General features: G+C 49.2%; 2 protein-coding genes across 2 annotated transcripts; both read right to left on the bottom strand.

Moving 5' to 3' along the window:
• Positions 1–300: 300 nt before the first annotated feature.
• LOC8030713 (solute carrier family 22 member 7-like) lies at positions 301–2,457 on the bottom strand. The gene has a single exon (XM_029974263.3). The coding sequence runs from the start codon at positions 2,455–2,457 to the stop codon at positions 301–303; it is 2,157 nt and encodes a 718-aa protein (XP_029830123.3).
• A 2,888-nt stretch (positions 2,458–5,345) lies between these two features.
• Positions 5,346–7,427, bottom strand: LOC8030712 (solute carrier family 22 member 13-like). Its single transcript, XM_002402582.4, has one exon. The coding sequence runs from the start codon at positions 7,425–7,427 to the stop codon at positions 5,346–5,348; it is 2,082 nt and encodes a 693-aa protein (XP_002402626.4).
• Between the last annotated feature and the right edge of the window lie 12,626 nt (positions 7,428–20,053).

Raw genomic sequence — 20,053 nt, forward strand, 5'->3', positions numbered from 1 at the left:
GGACGACACAATCCGACGAAGCCATGAGTTCAAGCAGCGCCAAAAGTGAATCGTCACGAAGCTCGTTGTAGTTGTGAGGTTCGCATCATCAACTGAACCAATCAAACAAAAAAATAGGCAAAGGATGGCGGCGCATTTACTCCTCCTGATAGCACTAATAGCACACACATAAGGACGATTAGCGCCGTGACGCTGCACTTCTGGTGCCACCTGATCGGCGTTCTGGGATCGCACCGTAGGCTGTGGTTAGACATAAAGTGAAACGAAGTACGATGCGCAAACCTTGTTCCCACGTGAATTTCATGGACTGTGTAGAGGGATGTCAGTCTTGAAGGTTCGCTTACTTCGCTCACATCGCTTGGGGAAAGATGTTTTTGGGTGTTTTCTGGGCTGCATGGGAGTGGCTTGAGCGGAGCTCTTCAAGATTTGGTCGAGACGAACCATCTTCTCCTGGTGCTTCGCTTCATCCAAGTCCATGATGGTGTCCACTATGGCGCAGGACTTGGTCTCCGGAAGAAAGAGCACCGTCAGGGCAGCGAGAACGCCGCCAATACTAACGGCACAAAGGGTCGCCGTCCGGGCAACATCAAAGAGGACAGGTGCTGCCAAGCTGCCAAGCCTTCCGAAAAAGTACGCAGCGTATAGACCGGTGCTCCGAACCTCGGTCGGGAACAACTCTAGATTGTACGTGAATAACAGGGTAATGATAACGTCTATGAGGACATCGCACACCCGGTACATCACATCTACCAACACCGGGAAAAGCTCCAGCTCCACGAACAGGACGCCAAATCCGGAAATGACGGAGAACCCCACGAACACAGCACACAAGGTTCGTCTACGACTCACCCTCGTAAAGGACCAGTACGCCAGGAGGAAGCTGGGAACCTTGAGGATTACGCTGGTCAAAAGCAGCCAGATTGAGTCCGCTTTGTGTGCCTTGAAGCGCGCATAGTATGCGACGATGGCAACAAACCAGCAGAAGAACAGGATGACGCTGCGACGGAAGAGGATGGGCGAGTTCAGGATGCCGCTCAGGCCCGACTTGCCTCGGGCGGACAATGCAGCGTCGACCTGTCGCAGGGCTTCCCAGATGGTGCGCCACTGCCTTTTAGTCTGCTTCACGCTTTTCCTGTTCATCTGGGCCGCCCAGAGTATGGCCCGCTCCACGTCTTCGTACTTGGCCTTGCTGACGAGCCAGCGTGGCGACTCGGCGCTGACGTAGAAGGCGCAAGCGAGCAGCGATGTGGGAAGCATTATCAGAGCCTGTGCGAGAATCCAGTTGCTCCCGATGAGGCCTAGTGCGCCAAGAAAAGGCTGTGCTGTCATGAGGCTGCAGCTGAGCGCTAACATGCAGTACCGTATCTGGTACTTCGGAGCGCAGAGCTCGTACAGCAGCACGAAGCTGGTTATTCGGACGGCATTCACTGAGGCGGCCACAGAGGCACGCAGCACCACGAAGGGTACGAAGGTATTCACGATGCAGATGGTCGTTCCGGATACCAGCAGGACAGTGACAGAGATGCAGATGACCGGCCGACGGCCTACCTCGTCCGAAAAGTACCCCACGATTGGAGTGGCTGCCAAAGCGCTGGTGAAGTACGCTACTGAAGCAAACTTGAGCAGCCATCGCCGATCACAGATCAGGTTCCACTCCCTGATGATGGAGTTGCCGCTGCTTGGGTCAAAGTCCCATTCTTGGCAAGGTACCAGAGTTCGGTTTGATGATGCGACAGACAACGGGGGATTGTAGCGGAAGCAGTGATCCCAGACCCCATTGACATCAAGGGGGGCGCTAATGTTGCGCCACTCCTCGGCCGTTATGTTGAAGAACTCTTGAGGCTGTTTGCACCAGTGGTCAACGCTCGGGGCTATGATGTTCGGTAGCAAGTTGTGGGTGATGAGAGCAAACTGAGCCATCACGGCAATAAACAGTGCCGAGTACTGCAAGCAGCCGTTGCCGAAGGTCGCTGTCAAGTCAAAGCCCGGCTGTTCGTGCTCCTTGTACGTTTGCCATGCAGCCGTCAGTTGAACACCGGTGGCCTTATTCACTTTAGGCATTTCAATATCACTTTTTTTCTCTATATTTTTCTGAGGTGGGACCATGGGGTACTTGTCATCAATAGACAAGCCTTCTTGAGGACTGGGCAGTGGTGCTGCCTCTGTGAGTTGAGGCTCGGTGGGTTTAGACGGGTCCTGGGGATTAGCTGGAGGTTGCTTAACGCTCAGCGACACTTCGTCTGAAACAGTCTCTACGATGGACTTAGCATCTTCCACTGGACCAGCCTCAGTGGCCGGCCCTTCGGCTGACGTAGTTCTCTTGGTCAGCCTGCTATCGTCGACAGGCATGGGATTGGCCTCCCTGGCTGGCTTCTGATCGCCGGGCCTTGACTCGTCCACGGTGCCGATGGTGCGCGTTGAGTGCCGACTCTTCCTTGGTATTTTCTTCTCCTCCATGACTAGCGCTGATCGGTGTTCGGCGGATCTATGCGAGCAGTGTCCTGTCGCGTTCACAAGCTCGACGTGCTCGAGCTCAAGCGTGACATCGCATCCTCGTGAGTCTTGCTGGTGGCTGCTTGCGTCGTCGTTTTGTTGGCATCACCACTTTCTGTTTTTCACTGGAACGAGCAAATGGCATTTAATAATACTTTATATGCGTTGGCCTGTAGAAACGTTCTCAGCGGAGCACTTATTATTTGCGGCCCCGAAGTTTTTCCTGTGAATAAGGAGATGTCCCACTATGTGCCCCTCTACACTTTGTTTCATCTTATGTTGTACCGAAGCGAAGGCTAGACGCGCGAGATCCTAGCGTTGGCAGCCGCTCTTAAGTCACGAGAGCTTGTGCCGCCGAGATGTGCCCTAGAGCAAGGAGCTCGCGCTTGTAGCCTTTCCTGCGGTACATCAGGTGAAACAGAGTATACCGCTCTGCATATTGTCACTGAATACTGTGTTTCTATGTGTTCCTATTCAGTCAACTGTGTTCCTATTTAGTAAACGTTATTGGTCAGTAGTTGGTTTTTACAGCAGCTCTGCGACATTGTTACCCACACTGTAGATAAGAAATTTAGCCAGTGCAGTTCAACTGCTAGCCTGAGGCAGGGGAGGGGCAAAAGCAAATTGTTGTGTATGTTTATACAGCCGGAAGTTAGTCTGCCTTGGTGGGCGTCTGGTGTCTCAGCTATAGATAAGCAATTTAGCCAGCGTGGTACAACCGCTAACATGGGTCTTTAACGTGCACACGCAGTAGTGATATACAATCGCACGTTGGTACGATGCTCATCCAGATCAAAACAGACAGGGGCGGGGATTGAACCCAGGATTTCTGGGTTCAGCGCAGCACAAGCTTTCGCTCCAGGTGCTCCAAGCTGATGTGTGTTAGCGCGCCATTCAGTGACTCTATCTTGGGGTTGTCTGTATGTTTATAAAGCCTAGAACTTGGTCTGCCTCAATGGGCTACGAGTCTCTCAGCTGTAGATTGTGCTCGTCGTCACATAAATATAAAACAAAACGTTTTGCGTGTTATTCTTTCGCTACAGAAAATAGTCCTTGCGCAATATTCAGTTGTCGGGGGAAGAAACTGTTTTTGGCGTCCAAAACGTGTACGTTTTGATAAAATAAAGGCGGGCTAATCGAAAGCTTTCTCCCATGCGTATATCTTAATTGACCACATAAATGAGTTAATCAGTAATGCTCTGCAAGAAGCCGGACTTTATTCTTACCATGGATCTTGAGTTCCATACGAGCTTTCTCTTTGTTTCCACAGAATGTTAGGTAACCCCGTGCACAAAGCCAGCAAAGGAGAGACGCCTAGAGTACCGGCAGTCCATCCCCCGATGTTATTGTAAACGCCGCCATCTTGATGTTTAGTGCAGCGAGGCCTAACTGGCGATTGTCACGATTCGAAAATCCGTCTCTCTCCTGAGCTTTAGAGACGGAGACGGGACGCTCAGGCCATTGCGTTATTCTGCTCCATCGCGGCCTGTTTGAGCATTTCCAGAGGACGCGAAGCGCCGTTTCCTGTGGTTTCAGATAAAGCTTTAGGCAGTTGGCAACAAATATCTGAAGCTTCTGGGCATTGCTGTGCCTGTTGTTGTTTCCTTCTCCAAAGGGGATTCTTGCGATGTCCCGTATTGCCCGGTGGTCGATAGTTACAAAAATGCAAAAGGCAAGGAACTTGGTTAAAAATTTAAGGTGAACGAAACGAATCATGCAGAAGGAAAGAAAAGGATTTAAAGGGACACTGGCAGGGCACTTATGCTCGCCGAGGTTTTTATTTGAACCCGGCCCTCGAGAGCCTCTGTATATTAAGTACGAAACGGAGTATATCCTCTGTTACCTACTTAACATACAACGCTGTCAAAGCTACTGGCGCGATAGCGTGACTTCATCTATGGTTTCGTTTGCGCGATAACACGTGCAATCGATCAACGAGATCAAGCCGCATGCTCGCGCCAGCAGCTTTGACAACGTTGTATATTTAGTATGATACGAAGTATTGGGCAGGAGATTGAACTATAGGGGGCGCTTTATCGAGCTTGTTGTCCTCGCTATGGTCCTCACAGCCCAGTGTTTACTAACACAACATAATAAAGAAATTGAACTTCGCCTACCACGGTCTGGGCACGAGCGCTTCGCTCTTACCAGTGCTTTTGTTGCACGAGGAACGGCCTTCGAATCGTCATCTTCGATTTCTCGGATCAAAGACAAAGAATAAAATATTGCTTGTTGTCCCCGCCGCTAAAGACATGACTGTTTATTCTCCTGCCCAATAGGGAGTATTCACTGGCGGACATAGCTGTGTGCGCGAATGCTGAGCGCGTGCTGACGGCGAGCTTCCACAGTTCTTTTGTTTGTTTGTTTGTTTGTTTGTTTGTTTGTTTGTTTATTTTATTTTTGACACAACTGTCAGGGAGGTTGGGACAAAAGGCGAAAACGAATCACCTGACTAGGTCCAACGGTGCGGGGTGCAACGTGCACCCCGCACCATCAAGAGTGCCGGTCTTAGCAGCCTATTGAAGTGAGCTCGTTATGAGCATGCGCTCTATACAGCACCCACAAATATGGCGTCCAGTGAATTCTCCCTATAGCCCTGTATGCTCTCCCATAGCGCAATGTAAAACGGTTCAGAAGGGACACCCAGAAAACAAGGTATGTACAAAACAGCAAAATTTTTTATTCGAGGTGAAATCAACACGTTGTGGAAATATCAACGTAAACAGTGATATCGTTGCATTTCTTGCTCATTACCAAGGCAGGATTTATAACTGCATTAGAGTCGGCCACCTCAAATCTCTGTAAAAGGTGTAAAAAAAAAAGTTCACATTTTCGCAAGCGTCGTACAGATGTCAGATTGGACGACCCAAATTCTCATTACGCACGAGTTTCCCTTCACGAATTTTATAACCTGTGTCGAGGGTAAACCTACGGTTTATGTAGTTCTTTAAGCGACGCCCGCTGGTGTGTGCCTTGCCTTGAGTTTTTCTTTGATTCTTGACCTGATTGACGACGGCTTTAGCGGAGCTCTTCAGGAGCTCGTCTAGCCGATCTAACTTCTCTTGGAGCTTCGCTGCATCCATATCCTTGATGGTATCCACGATGATGCAGGACATGGTCTCCGGTAAGAAAAGTACAAGCAGGGCGGCGAACACGCCCAGTATAGATATAGCCAGAAGGCTCTCGGTATGGCTGAGCTCAAACATCAGAGGCTCTAATATACTACCGATCCTACCGAAAAAGTAGCCGGCGCATAGACCAATGCTACGAACCTCGGTCGGAAACAGCTCGACAGTAAACGTGAATAACAAGGTGATGGTCATGTCCACAAAGACGTTGCACACCCAGTGCATCATTTCCACTAACCATGGGAACAAATTGAACTCCGTGAGCAGGACGGCACACCCGAAATTGAGGGAGAACCCCGCAAATGCGCCGCACACAGTAGATCTACGGCCCAGCGTCGTCAAGAACCGGTACATCAGAAAGAAGCTAGGAATCTTTAGGGCTATGGTCACTGCAAGCAGCCAGAGGTATTCCGTTTTATGTACCCGGAAGCGTGCGTAGTAGGCAAGTACAGAGACAAGCCAGCAGTAACACAGGATGGCGCTACGACGGAGCATGATGGGCGAGCTCAGAATGCCACTCAGGCCCGACTTGACATGGGTGGACACTTCAATGTCCACCTGGCGCAGGGCCTCCCGCATCGGTCGCCACTGCATCATGGTCTGCTTCACGCCTTTCCTGTTCATCTTAGCCGCCCAGAGAATGGACCGTTCCGCGTCCTCGTACCTTGTCTTGCTGATGAGCCAGCGTGGCGACTCGGCTGTGACGTAGAAAGCGGATGCAAGCAGCGACGTTGGAAGCATCGTCACCACCTGCGCGAGGATCCAGTTGGTCTCGAAGAAACCTACTAGCCCCAGATAAAGCGGTGCTGTGATGAGGCCACCTCCGATTGCTAACACGCAATAGAGACATTGGTACTTTGGAGTGGACAGCTCATAGAGCAGCACGAAGCTGGTCAGTCGGACGGCTCCCACCGATGCGGCCACGACGACACGCAGCACCAGGAAGGTGTACAAGGTGCGCGCGAAGCAAACGGCCATTCCGAAGACTACCAGGGCTGCGACGGAGACGCAGATAATCGGTCGGCGGCCGACGCCATCCGACAACTTGCCCACGATAGGTACCGATGCCATGGCGCTGCTCATGTACACTACTGATGCGAGCGTGAGCAGCCAGCGCCGCTCACAGACCAAGTTCCACTCGCTGGTGATGGAGCGGCCGCTACCAGGCTCGTAGTCCCAGTCTCGGCAAGGTACCTGCGTTCTGTTAGATGAGGCCACGGACAGCGGTGGCTCGTAGTGAAAGCACTGATCCCAGGGACCGTTGACGCCCTGAGGCGTGCTGATGTTGCGCCACTCCTCGGCCGTCATGTTGAAGTACTCTGGAGGCTGCTTGCACCAGTGGACCACGCTGGGGGCAACGACGTTCAGCAGCAAGTTGTGGCAAAGGAGGGCAAACGTGCCGATCGTGGCGATCAGCAGTGCCGTGTACTGCAAGAAGCCATTGCCGTAAATCGTTGTCAAGTCTATGCCCGTCATAGGGCGGCCCCCTGGGTGCCACGAACCTTCAAGTTGGACGCCGGTGACCTCATTCACCTCGGGCCTCACAAAGTCTTTTTTCTCGGAAGTTTTCGTTTGCGAGACCGGACCCTTGTGATTGATAGGCAAGCGCTCTTGAGGAATGGCCGGCGAAGCATCATTCGAGACAGCAGCTGAGACTTGACGAATTGCGGATTTTGATGGGCCCGAATCAGCTTGGTGCTTGTCAACGTCTGGGGATGCTTCCTTTGAGACAGCGCCAGCGACACGTTTGGCCTCTTTGATGGACTTCGGCTTGGTGGCTAGTTTAGGTTCGTTGACTGGCGCCATCCCCTTGTGTAGCTTGCTATTTTCGACGGGATTTACCTTCTTGCCTGACCTCCGATCGAGGGAGTTTGGATCGTCCACGATGTCAACGGTGGGTGAAAAAGAGCGGCTAATCTTCTTTCGTTTTTGCTGCTCGTCCACGCCTGAGCTTTGGTCAGCGTTCGCCGGGTCGTTGCGAGCCGTGTTCTATCGTGTACAATAGCTCGATTGGCTCAATCTCCTTGAGCTCGAGCAGGTAGTGTTCTCGTGAATCACGTTGGTTGACGTGTGCGTCGTCGTGCGTCGTCGTCGTTGCTACGTATTTTTTTCTATAAATTTAAGAAGTTTTATTTTTTTTTTAATTGTAATCGTGTTCATCATTTATTTTTTAGATGATGATGATGTGTGTGTGTGTGTGGGGGGGGGGGGGGGGTAGAGGGAAGTGAAGTTTCTCAAGAAATCTTGAAGGCAGGTTGTTTATCTTCAGAATGCGTTCCCTGCACAGTGTTCAGAATAAATGTTTATTCAGTATAATGAAGAAGTTAAAATGTAAATTACGTTCGACGTCATGTGCATCCTTTATGATACCACGGTTGGACTACAGCCGGACGTACGCTCTCCCTTATTAGTGCAGAAATACGCTCGGACATCAGGCTGCAAGATAACGAAGAAGCGTAGACTGTGTTCATCGTTTTTGTGTTAACGAAAAAGAACAAGAAAGATCAAATTAAAAGCGCCTGCACGGGCCCGCGCGGACCAGCGAAATGCCACGCGTTTTCGAGTGACGTCGGAAGCGTGACGTGATGCTTTAAAGAGGTCGGGCCGACCGCCGATTGGTCAAAAAGGTGGAATCGCGATATGTCGTGCGAGTCGTTCATGTATCGGTTTTCACTTGTCATTCGAGGTTCAGACTGGAATTTAATCAATCAGTTTCACTACAGACCTTTACAAAACAAAGGGCTTCTGGCCGGCGCCTTTTTGGTGCACTTGCGTATGGCTCATGATTTGATCGCTTTGCTAACGACGAACGTTCACGTAATTGTGTTATGTGTATGTTTTTACAGCCGGAAGTTAGAAACATTCGCGTGCTGGGCTGTGGATTTGTAAATAATGGAACGGTGCATACTCCATCTCGCAAATGCCTAGAGTTAAGACAAAGAGTAATATTTTCCATTCAAGGCATCCAGCAAGTCAAACACGGTGAGGCAAGGGTTTATAGACGCTTTACACACGCGCCAGATTACAGCAGCCATTGTTGACCCTGCGCCGCCGGTAATTCGGCTGGCTACTATGCAAGTCGGACAAGCGAGGAGCCCACTCCAGGTGCTTGAGACCGGCCTGCTAGAAGTAAGCAGCCAACGGCAGCACCGCGAAGACCACAACCGCGAAGAATGCTGTTAGGCCTAACACACATATCCTAATCATCAGAACTTTCATATTGTATATTACATCATCACATAATCCTCTTCACTAGACGCGGCACCGCGGGCCTCCTTGGTACGGGCTGTTGCCTTTCTGCGGTGCCGCGGCTCTCCTGAGCAAATAAAGATGATTATGATTATGATTATGATTGTCTTATGGAAATACCGAGCCACTGAAACGGGTGTTGACGAGCCTCCAGAAAGGCCAATGCTAGGTAGAAGGACGCAATAGAATTTAAGATGGCTATAACCTGGCCTGCTATGGTAATGATGAAGTGAAGAAAATTCAGCAGGAGGAAACAAAAACTGAAGGTCAGTTATGGCGGCGCCCATGCACAGCTGCTGCAAAGCGTCTATTGGCACACATACGTATACTCTAGGTTGAGCTGCCATGTTCCTAATGCGAGGCACGCGGAGGGCGGTTTCTGACCGCGCAGCAGCCGGCGCTTGCGTGCTCCCTTGCGGCCGGTATGCCATCACAGGCCAGTGCACCACACGCCTCCCCCCCCCCCCCCCCCCCCCTCCCCCTACATGGAGCATCGAAGATCCCGCGAACGACGACGTTCCTGTTGGGGTAGTCTTGATGTAGCAACACCAGGAATTGGAAGCTGTGAGGTCGATATGAAATCGTGGATTGACCCGCCTGGTGTTGCTCGGTTCCTTGGTCAGTAATGCGTGCAGCTGCTTGCCCGACAGCGGGTCTACATCCGGGCTTGACGTTGCCGGAAATGAATCCGGGATCTGCACTGCGCAACTCTGTCTTGGAATGGCACTTGGCAAGCTGCAATGCCGCGTTCGGATATGATCGATGTGTTGCCGCCACACACGACCGTCTTCGAGTGGCACCTGATACGAAAGCGGGCCCAAACGGCAGGAGATCACACCCGGTAACCAACGGTTTCCGCTCGTGCTAAAATTAATTGCGAAAACTGGACTTCCGCGTTCAAATTGGCGAGCAGCTTGCTGATTGCTGGCCACAAAGGTTTCCCCCTGGCGCCGGGTTACTGCCGATCGCTGATCTGGATGTAGGCGATCTGGGGTCGACCGAATCTGTCGTCCAAAAAGAAGCTCTGCGGAGCTCTTTCCAGTAGAAGTACTGGGAAGGATGATGGGAAGGATGATGAAAAAAGAAATCTGGCAAGACGAGCTAACCATTCGCCCCGAATGATTTTCCTCAGTGATTTCTTTTTCTCCTGAACCATCCTTTCGGCTTGCCGATTTGAGGAGTGGTGGTAGGGTGCCGCAAGAACCTGGCGGATGCCGCTCCTACAGAAAAACTACTTAAAATCCCCCGAAGTAAAAAGCAGTACCGTTATCTAAAACCGAAACATCTAGCAATTCATGTGTAGCGAACAGCGATCACTGTCGAAACTGACATGGACTTGACTCGCATAACTTACAACGACCTAGAGTGTGAATCTGCTACGACAAAGAAAAACTACCCCTGGAAGGGGCCCGCGAAGTCGACGGAAAGCCTAAACCATAGTCTTGTTGTGAAGTCCCATGGGTAGATGGGGGCGCGGGCTGGCGCATTTTGGGACTCCTGGCACCGAGCGCAGCAGCGCACTCGGTGCTCTATGTCTTGGTCAAGTGTCAAGCCCCGGCCACCATACATAGTCCTTTGAAAACCCTCCATCCTCACAACGCTAGGGTGACCGCTGTGGAATAGGTTCAGCACTTCTTCTCGAAGAGGCGGTGGCACGATAACACGACCGCCCCACGAGATCCAGCTGTTGTAAGCGGACAGTTCATAACGGCGATTCTAGTAAGGCTTGACATCTTAGGTTTCTCAGATGGCCACTCATGCAGGATCAGACGCGGTATGATGGCGAGAACACGATCCTTCTTTGTTAGGGAAGCTTTCTCTTTTACGTCGACAGGCACCTCAGGGGTTGACTTGATGAGCAGAACATCATGAAGGGAAGGTACCTCGAAGTCCTGAAGCTGCTGGGGAAGGCGGCTGAAAATGTCAGCGTTTCCCATCTGTCTGCCAGGTCGGTAAATGAGCTCGTAGTCGTACTGCACCAACAACAAATCCCAGCGCAATAGACGTGGTGACAAGACCTGTGGGTTCGGTTTGCTGTGATGTAGCAACCCCAGAAGGGGCTTGTAGTCTCTAAAAATCTTTAAATGCCGTGTACAGAAATTGATGGAACTTGTTTACCCCGGCTGACAGCCAACGCCCCACAACCCGTCTATGAGTAGGTCCGTTCTACTAGTGTCCTTGTCCTTGACCCGAATGCCACTGAAGATTCTTGGCTAGACGGTGAAGCGTTGCTCGTGACAAATCCTAACCTATATAAAGAAGCACAGACCAGCACCAAGGGAAGGTTGATATTATAATCTGCCAGAACCGCGGACGACTGTAAGAAATTTTTGGCTTGTTGGAAGGCTGCCGCTTCTTTTCTGCCCCATGGCCTGACTTCTATGCGGTACATTTGTCCAGCAACCGATGGAGAGGTTCCAAAACGTGAGCGGCCCCTTTCAGAAGCCGTCCATAGAAATTTATGAGGCCAAGGAAGGACTGCAATTGCTGTTTCTCTTGCGGTTCGGGAGCAGTCTTAATGGCCAGAAGCTTGTCCTCCGTAGGATGTACGCCTCCCTTCTCTACTTTGTACCCCACGAAGGTCACTTAAAAGTTAAGACACTCCGAACTGGCACCTTCTCTTTTTCAGGCGAAGACCGTCGTCATTGATTATTTTGAGCACGGCACGGAGCCGGGCTTTATGTTCTTAACTGTTTCTATCGCCGATCACAATATCGTCGAGGAACGACAAAACACCGTCAAGTTCGACGAGCAGCTCTTCCATGCAGCGTTGGAAGATTGCTACGGCTGTAGCAACGCAAACTGTAGACGAGTAACTCAGAAAAGACCTCGATGAGTGGTGACCGTTCGGGGATCTGCTGTATTCTTGTCTCTACCTTCAGGTGGTATAAAACACCTTGAGCTCTAGCGCCTTTCAGTTGGCAAAGTGATTGGCTATTTTCCCAAAATTTATACCCCTGTCAGACGGGCTAGTTTAGTGTCACTACAAGCGAGTGCACTTCGCCCTTAGTGTCATTTCTGTAGTGTGTCACACGGCTCCTTCCTGAGGAACACACTTGGCTTGGAGTGAGTTTGACGAACTCACTCCGCTCGATCGAGTGCGTGGCATCAATAGGAGTGTTTCAACAGTAAAACATAACAACACAGAAACCAAAAGCGTCGATTAAGTTTGTTTGATAAAGAAAAAGAAATTCGTGAAAGGGACAACATGTAGAAAAGTGGCATTGCAAAAAAAAAAAAATAGTGGGGTGGACTTGGAGTTTAGGCTGATCTGAATCAAAATTACCGCAACGGTGAATTGATAAAAGAAGACGACAAAGTCAGTCATTCATGGCTATCTTGGTTAGCAGAGAATGATAGAGCCTACTTTTGTTTCAGCATGTAACTACTAGAGACAACACGATAATTATGATCTGATTAGGCAGTGTCAGGGCCTCCTCGTAGACTTCCGTGGAACGAAGCAGAACGCCAAAATTGGATATGCTTCGTTCTTCATCTTAATTAATGTAACGTAGTTTTAGAGCAGAGCTCCTAGGCACTCGTTTCTGAGTTGAGCGGCGTCGGCGTCACACGTGACGTCACGTGTGTCGTCACGTGTGATGTCAGCAGAGTAAAATTTTCCCGCTAAATTTTGCGCTTAAAATTTTTCCTAAGTTTGACGGAAAATTTTTCCGCTAAATTTAGAGGAAAATTTTACCCACGTCACACGTCAATTCAGCGGAAAATTTTCCCGGCTAAATTTAGCGGGAAATTTAGCGAAATTTTTACGCTAAGTGGGGTGGGAACAGGAGAAAAAGATGGGAGGTTACGGAGGGGGAGCAGCTGGCATGCCCTCCCCTTCGTACCCTTCCTCCCTCTTCCCCAAGAGCTGCGCTCCAATTCGGCATTACAGAGAATTGTAAACGTCTAATTTTATCAACGTGTCCTTATTAAGGGGTATTGGTGGCCGAGTGGGCTAGTGCCCACCAGATCGGAGTACGTGGAGAGAAAACTCGCGCTGGAGAACCCAGTGATCCTGAGCTCAATCCCCAGCCCTGCCCGAAGAGCACACTTCCAATGAAGTGAGTTCGGGGAGCACACTACGCTCGCTCCGGTAGACCGAGTGTGTAATCTCGATACCAGTGTTCAAGGAGTAAAAATAAAAGAAAAAATTAAAGCTGCGTAAAATTAGTATTATTTTGATAGAAGTGATATTAGATGCGCACTTGTTTTCTGTTGGCAGGAAAGTATAGTGAATTGTAGAAAAACAAGCGTGTAATCTAGTTTCCAGCCTTGGCCCCTGCGCGACGGCCAGCGACGGCCAGGAGGGACCTGCAAGACTCCACCAGGAATCTGAGGGTAGTAGGAGAGACGCGATATAGGCTTGCTTGAAATGGAACTCGCCCAAATGGGGCAAGGTGCCTTCGAACCACCGTTCGTTCTTCTGGAAAGTCCACCGTTCTTGACTGAACACGGGTAGGTTGTCAGTCATGAGAGCGGCTACGGTGAGGGCATTGGCCTGCAGTAATGTTTGGAGGTGGGCTAGTTGTGGCCTCCTCCACGAAACACTCCATGATGTTTCGTTGTGGCGAGTGGCGAGTGGCCGAGTGGGCTCGCGCACACCAGCTCGGAGCACGCGGAGAGAAAGCTTGCGCTGCAAAACCCAAGAATCCTGAGGGTAAAAGCTGAGCTAGTTGGTTCTGAAACATCTTGGGTAAAACCAGCTGAACAAAGGAAGGAAGGTGACAGGAGAAAAAGATTGGCGAACCAGCGGTCGGTTCGCCAATCTTTTTCTCCTGTCACCTTCCTTCCTTTGTTCAGCTGGTTTTACCCAAGATGTTCCAAGAATCCTGAGTTCAATCCGGCGTGCGGACGTGTATCACTGGCTTGTAATGGCTGATCGTAATGATCAAATTGGATTTAAATTTGGATTAAAGCTCGTGACTTAGCGCAACGTGTTTCTAATAAGACGACGAAGTTATTTACGAAAAAATGCGTATGCACTGTATACTTTGCGTGCCCATTACTTACCCATCGTTATTGCCATCATTTTGGAGTAATACTAAGTTTTCCCGTGTAGCACCAACACACTTGGAGTGTGTTTCGACGGGTTGAAGCGCACTCGCTTGTAGTGACACTAATTTTATCCGTAACCGTCTGACAGGGGTATTAGCTACTTCAGAGTTCAACACGGCGGCCGCCATAAGAAAAAAGAAAAAAAGGTCTATACACGACATACATTGATGTTACATCACCTGCAATTGTGGTGGCCTTTCTGCTGAGCACGTACTTACCTTCTGCAGAATACGATTTCCTTGCCAAGAACGAGGACGACCAACACCACCTAGACAGGAGGCCTCTACACGCGTCATCATAGTCAGATCGATCGAGGCGAGAGATTGGGCACGAGTGCTGCGTCAGTGTTCGGCTGCGGCTCGTGGCCAATCAGCGCGTCGAAGGTCGGGCTCGGGTCCCATAGCCGACCGAGCGCGATCCGACTGTGATGATGTATCATAGAGGAAGAGGAAACCATGCGGAGGCCTTCTGTCTAGGTGGTGTTGGGACGACCCCCAGGATGGCGCAAAGGATGTCGCGTGCAAATTGTGTAACCCATTATCATGTAAGAGTTACGTATTCATTACGGGTACTTTCTTTTTCTATTCGCGTTACTTGACAAGCTATCGCTTCGCTTTATGTGGACCCAGAGAAAAGCAGCATCAACTTCCCGGGTCTTGTGCTTCGGTTACTCAGGTGTGGTTCCGCTCGTTTACGAGGTATTCCAAACGCACCCAGAACCCCCCATTTCAAGCTGCTTTATGGGAAGAGGTGTACCCGACCGAGCCTCGGGCTCATTCAAGAGCAGAGGGCAGCTGCTGCATGAATGTCTCCCTGCCGGACTTCGGCTGACCACATGGTCGATTCGGTGGCGCGTTGTCGACCAAAACACCAGACTTTGGAGGACGAACCCTTCCCGAAACTTTCCCTTTTTCAAAGCAGCAGCGTGCTGGAGCTTCTTTTTCGTACCCATCGCAGTCGTACGCGTATACACGCAAAACATCAACAGAAAAAGGGTGGTCCGGTCCCCCCTCCCCCCCCCCCCCCTTCCCGAAAAAAGAGACTTTCCCTTTTTCAAGAAAACAACGCAGTCCTGGTCAAAGGTTTCTGTCGTGAGAAGCAAAAAAGGGGAGCGGCTTCCTTTTTGATCCCTCTTTACACACTCAAATTTATTTTTTGGTCTATCGTTTGGTTGTTGGTGTTTTTTTTCTCATACCGGCTTGAGTTGTGAGTTGGCGCGACCCTGTCCGGTCCAGTGAGAAATGATCCTTCTTCGTTTTTGCGCCTTAATCTCTGGACCCTTTCCCTACTTCCCCTTTTGTCAACTGACCCCTGTCCAGGGACCCCCTGCTCCCCTGTTCCGATTTACTTGGGTCAAGCGAGGGACCTATTCACCTCTTTCCTTCGAACTCTTACTATAAATCTTTTTTCCCCTTTATTTTCTACTTCCTTTTTTTAAAAAAGCCGTTGATCTTTAAAAATACCAACACCGCGTAACAAAAAAAAAAAAGAATCTCATAAAACGTCAAGAATAAAAATCTAAGGGTTCACTTCCGTTCTCAGAAGCAGACTATGTACTTTGCTGTTACCTTAGAATGGATCTCAGCGGACACTACGAGCCATCCAAAGCCAATCCAGCACTGTGAACATGTCACGTGATTGCGCTTCTACGCGCGTCGTCACCGCACCCTTCCTCTCGAAGGTCACCTGGTACACGGCACTGGATTGGTTCCCGTGGCTCTGTAGCTCCAGCTGCGGTCCATCGCGAGCTGAAACGAAGCATAAAATGCAGACGACAGCTCCCGGGGGTGTACGAATGCCATAGTTCGGCCTTCGCGTGCGCGGTGGACACTTTCTTCACCCGTAACCGAAGGAAAGTGAAATTGGCGTTTTTTTTGTGTGTGTTACCCGGTTGAAGGGATTCGGCGCAGTGTACCTTGCTTAGTGTGGGTCGAATTTTCTTTCTTGCTGTCCAGTCGCTTCCCCTCCCTCTGAAAAAAAAAAAAAAAAATTAAAAAGAAAAGGTGGCCCTGCGGGGGTCAAGGGTGGGAACCGGTACTCTTGCCAGTTGGGGGAGTAGAAGGTAGCTGTTGTGTATCGGATTCTTTTGTCCCGTTTACGTGAGACTCGCATGTGTCGTTCGTTCGGTGCCGTTACGTAAGCTGCAGCGTACCGTGTTTACCCGGCTCGTATTTGTGTGTGTGTGTTTGTTGTGTACCTAAATGCCAATTGTCAAAAAAAAATTTTTTTTTTCGAGAGGCAGAACTGTTTTTTTTTTATGATTTTCCCGCAAAAAAAAAAAAAAAGAAGAAAGAAAGAGAAGTGACCTACAGCTCTATGCGTAAAAGTTTTTTTTTTTAAAAAGTGCGTATGCATGGGAAGTTTTGGAGAATTATCCGTAGCTCCGAAGCTTGAAGGGTTGAACTTGAGTTAGGCATTTGCTCACTTAATGAATATACCACATTGAACCAAGGTGCCAACGAGGAGGAGTTGGTTTATATGGTCACCAAAAAAGGCTAATAAAAGGCTACTCTTCTTTCTGTAAGGAATAGAGTGATGGAAGCGGAATTTGACTTTTGGTGGCAGGTTCTGTAGCGGTCAAAATATTGGTTTTGAACAGCCACTGTCGCTTTTTGAGCAGATGCCAACATCTGGTAGCACGTCACTTGGGAATGAAAAAGTGATTGCACCTCTAAATGGCTTCATTTATGATAGTGATCCAGGGTTCCTCTTTGATACTCGAGCATATTACTTATTACCGTTTATGATAAGAATAGATAGGGCATAAAAGAAACACAGTCTTCTTAAATGAGGCTCTAGTCAGAGTAGGTCTCACTTACAATGGGTATTAAAAATGGTTTAAAAGTGAATCATAGCGCAACCCTTCATTGGGATAAATCCTATCTCCCCTCGCCATTGTACACTCGGTAGTTTGTTTAGCCCGTAAGTATAATTTCTCTAGAATGCCTGCAAGAACCAGCATATCCGATAACGCGTCTACCAGTAAAAAAAGTATGTCCCATAAGTTTAATGAAGCTACCAAACTCCAGACTCTAATATCATACGCTGCAAAAATAACCATTCAAAAATATTAAACCTACACTTGCGCTTTAAAGGTGCCACTTATTTTTAGTGGCCTAGGAACCAGAGTTACGTTAAAGTTCGCTGCTCTTTCCATCGACAGCTGCACGGAAACTACCGTGACTGCCGTATTTATTCAAATATATATAGACCCGTTAATAATTAATTCTCTCTCTCTCTCTCTTTCTCTGCCCAGTTTTTTTTTTTTTATATTTTTAATTTAGAGATTAACTTACAATTAGGACAAAGAGGTCCGACCCATAATAATCCTAAGCATTATCTTCGTGTCTATCGCGCGAAGCCAGGCGCTCCCCCTGGTCAGCCGCTGCTCCTAGCACTCCGGTGCAAAGCGGTGAAGCCCGACGCCCGCACGCTGGTGACGGGCAAAGGCTGGCGAGACCGCCTCAACCGCCACGGTACTCTGCACCCACGGAACGAAGGCACGTGGCAGACACGATAATCAGGTGATCTTATCGGGAGTACAACACCACGGTTCTGTTTTATCACGGTGGCTGCAATCGGCCATCCTACCACTTTGCAATTTTTTCTCGGGTCTCTTTGTTCCCGACATCGACGACATCGTCTGAAAATTCAGACGATGTCGGCAATCGACCGGTCAGCTCATCAACTGACAAGAGCGGTTGATGCCCAGCATAAACGGCTCTGGCCGGTTAACTTGCAGCATCAAAGCGCGATGTCGTGTCATTCGTCATCTGCTTGTACGTGTTCTTTTATCGGTTGAACCAATCAAGTGCAACAAATGTTCCGTGACTTGCGCTTTTAAAATGTGTTTTGGTTGTGTGTGTTCGAGCCTTCGACTGTGCTCTGACCTAAGACGAAAGAAGTTGCACGGTGAGTAGATATGCTGTGAAATTCATATTTTTAAATTTTTTCTTTCTTTCTACTTTTCTGAATATTAAAATCGACCAATAATTTCTTTTCTCTATTTTTTTTTTTTTTGCTTTAAGCTTATTTTGGCGCAGGTGTGGCGCCATTCTTAGCAAAAAGGGCATTTTGGCGCACGGTGTAACATACTTTTGTTCATGGCGCAAATACCACAGCCTTTCCATCGCTGGAAATATTAATTAAAAATAGCTCCAAAGGTGATTCAGTAACGCACTTGTCATGAATGATCCTCAATCCATGACCTTATTTCTTAAGTTTTTGTGTTTCGTTTTTTTTTTCGAGGTGTTTCGCCGGAATGTTGATTCATCTAAACACAAAAACAAAACAAAAAAATCCAAGCCGCTCTTTCAGCCTTTATTTCATAAAATTTACTTCATTTTACTTTTTTTTTTTTACGTGCGGAGCAACCGTTATCACGCGCCCCTGAAACGTGGAATTATGCACAACACAAACGTAATGACACGCAGTTGTCGCGGTGCCAGTCAAGTTTCCAGATGAGGGCAAGTAGTTTACTAAAAAGTAAAACCTATTTCTTCTGTACGGAGTTCCGGAGATAATGGGAGTTTTAGTACATCACTCCAGATCACTCTGATAACGATACCCGACACAGATCACTCCGATAAGGATACCCGAGGCTCTGTCGACGCCTTTTGTGCTCGCGCATCGTATCGTTATCGGGTATCGTTATTAGAAAGTTTTAGGGAACCGTTTTTGCATATCCGATAGGGTGCGATGGATCCTCTGACACGATCTGCGCATGTGCTAGCGCAGAAGGTTCGCACATGCGCAGTACGTACCGGAGGGCCTATCGTACCATATCCGGTTGCGCAACAACGGTTCCCTAAAACTCCCCATTGAAAGGTATCGGAACGATCTACTAGAACGTCCTGGTTTGAGTTGCGGTCAAACACGGTAATCTCGTGGTGATCATCGTCATTTCCGTCACCGAAGCTGAATAAGAGGCTCGCAACGATCCGAAACAGTAAATGCTAAAGCATCGAAAAGAAAAAAGAACAACTGGCACGATTTCTAGTCTAGGTGGTGCGAGCACCGCCCGTTATAGAAGGTACACTCGTCAACATCCATTGATCCATCATGATCCGTGATGTGAGCGGTCACATACAATTAGTCTAGTTCATCGTTTAGAAAGAATTAGGACAGTCTCACTTGCACCTTAAGTATGATACATGCACCACCTAAAGATAACCTTTATATATAAAAAAATCTTAAATTGCACTCAATTTATTGGTTTCTTTATACGGTAATTTTGGATTCCCTAAGCTCGTTGGAGGACACTCGGTATATTGAAAAATGCATGACGCGTTCGTCCGAGGCAGAAAACTTAATCCACGTTCATCGCGGTCAGAAAGTCGTCTGCCGCGCGTACACGTACACACCCAAGAGGCATATCTGGAGTGTCGCCTCTGCGGTGCGCAGTCGTTTCATCTCACGTGAATCTGGTTTCTGCGCAAGTGCAGAGCTTACACCTCGTGCACGGTGTAAGGTACCTCACACCGTGACCTCGTGTGGGCAGCCGCAAGCTTGTTTGTGAACCACTGCAGAAAACCTTATACGAACCGCTTCTTCGCGTCCCAGCTCACTAAGGCGAAACACGCGATCATGTCTGCGTTTTTACGTCCCCTTTTATTCCGAAAGTTAAGCGCATCCACTGCTCCCGATACCCTGCCTTCCCCAAACTAAGGATACGCTTTTGATATGCGCCATTGACATTTCCGAGCTGGACGAGCTGGCCACCACGCGACGACCGCGGCGTCCCGAACAAGGAGTTCCTTTTCTCGCAGAGCAGACGACCCCCAGCACTTTTGCCCACACTGCCTTGAGGAATCCCTTCCCAACACCCCTCGCAAAATGGGCCGATTATACGCAACTTGGCCATCCCTCGGAAGACGGACCTTTTGATGGGCAAACAGAAAAGAGGCGCGCGAGATTCGGGAGCAAGGGGATAGAAGGGACAGTGGGAGAGATCTCTTCTCACATATATACCGGCTCGCCGATTCCTGGACGCGAGGGTTTGGGAGACTACCAGGCGCACGCACCCACTCTCTTCTTTTGTCCGGACGAAACTCCTCGCGAGTGTGTGCGCGCGCGTGCGTGTGTGTGGCTGTCACCTCTGGACGAGGGAAGAAACTAGAGCCCGATAG

Source organism: Ixodes scapularis, unplaced genomic scaffold, assembly GCF_016920785.2.
Source record: "Ixodes scapularis isolate PalLabHiFi unplaced genomic scaffold, ASM1692078v2 PGA_scaffold10__122_contigs__length_95168666, whole genome shotgun sequence".
In the NCBI taxonomy this organism is placed as follows: Eukaryota; Metazoa; Arthropoda; class Arachnida; order Ixodida; family Ixodidae; genus Ixodes; species Ixodes scapularis.

Bases quoted from the DNA above. Each gene is read 5' to 3' on its own strand.
- LOC8030713 (XM_029974263.3), bottom strand. From the start codon at position 2,457: ATGGAGGAGAAGAAAATACCAAGGAAGAGTCGGCACTCAACGCGCACC.
- LOC8030712 (XM_002402582.4), bottom strand. From the start codon at position 7,427: ATGGCGCCAGTCAACGAACCTAAACTAGCCACCAAGCCGAAGTCCATC.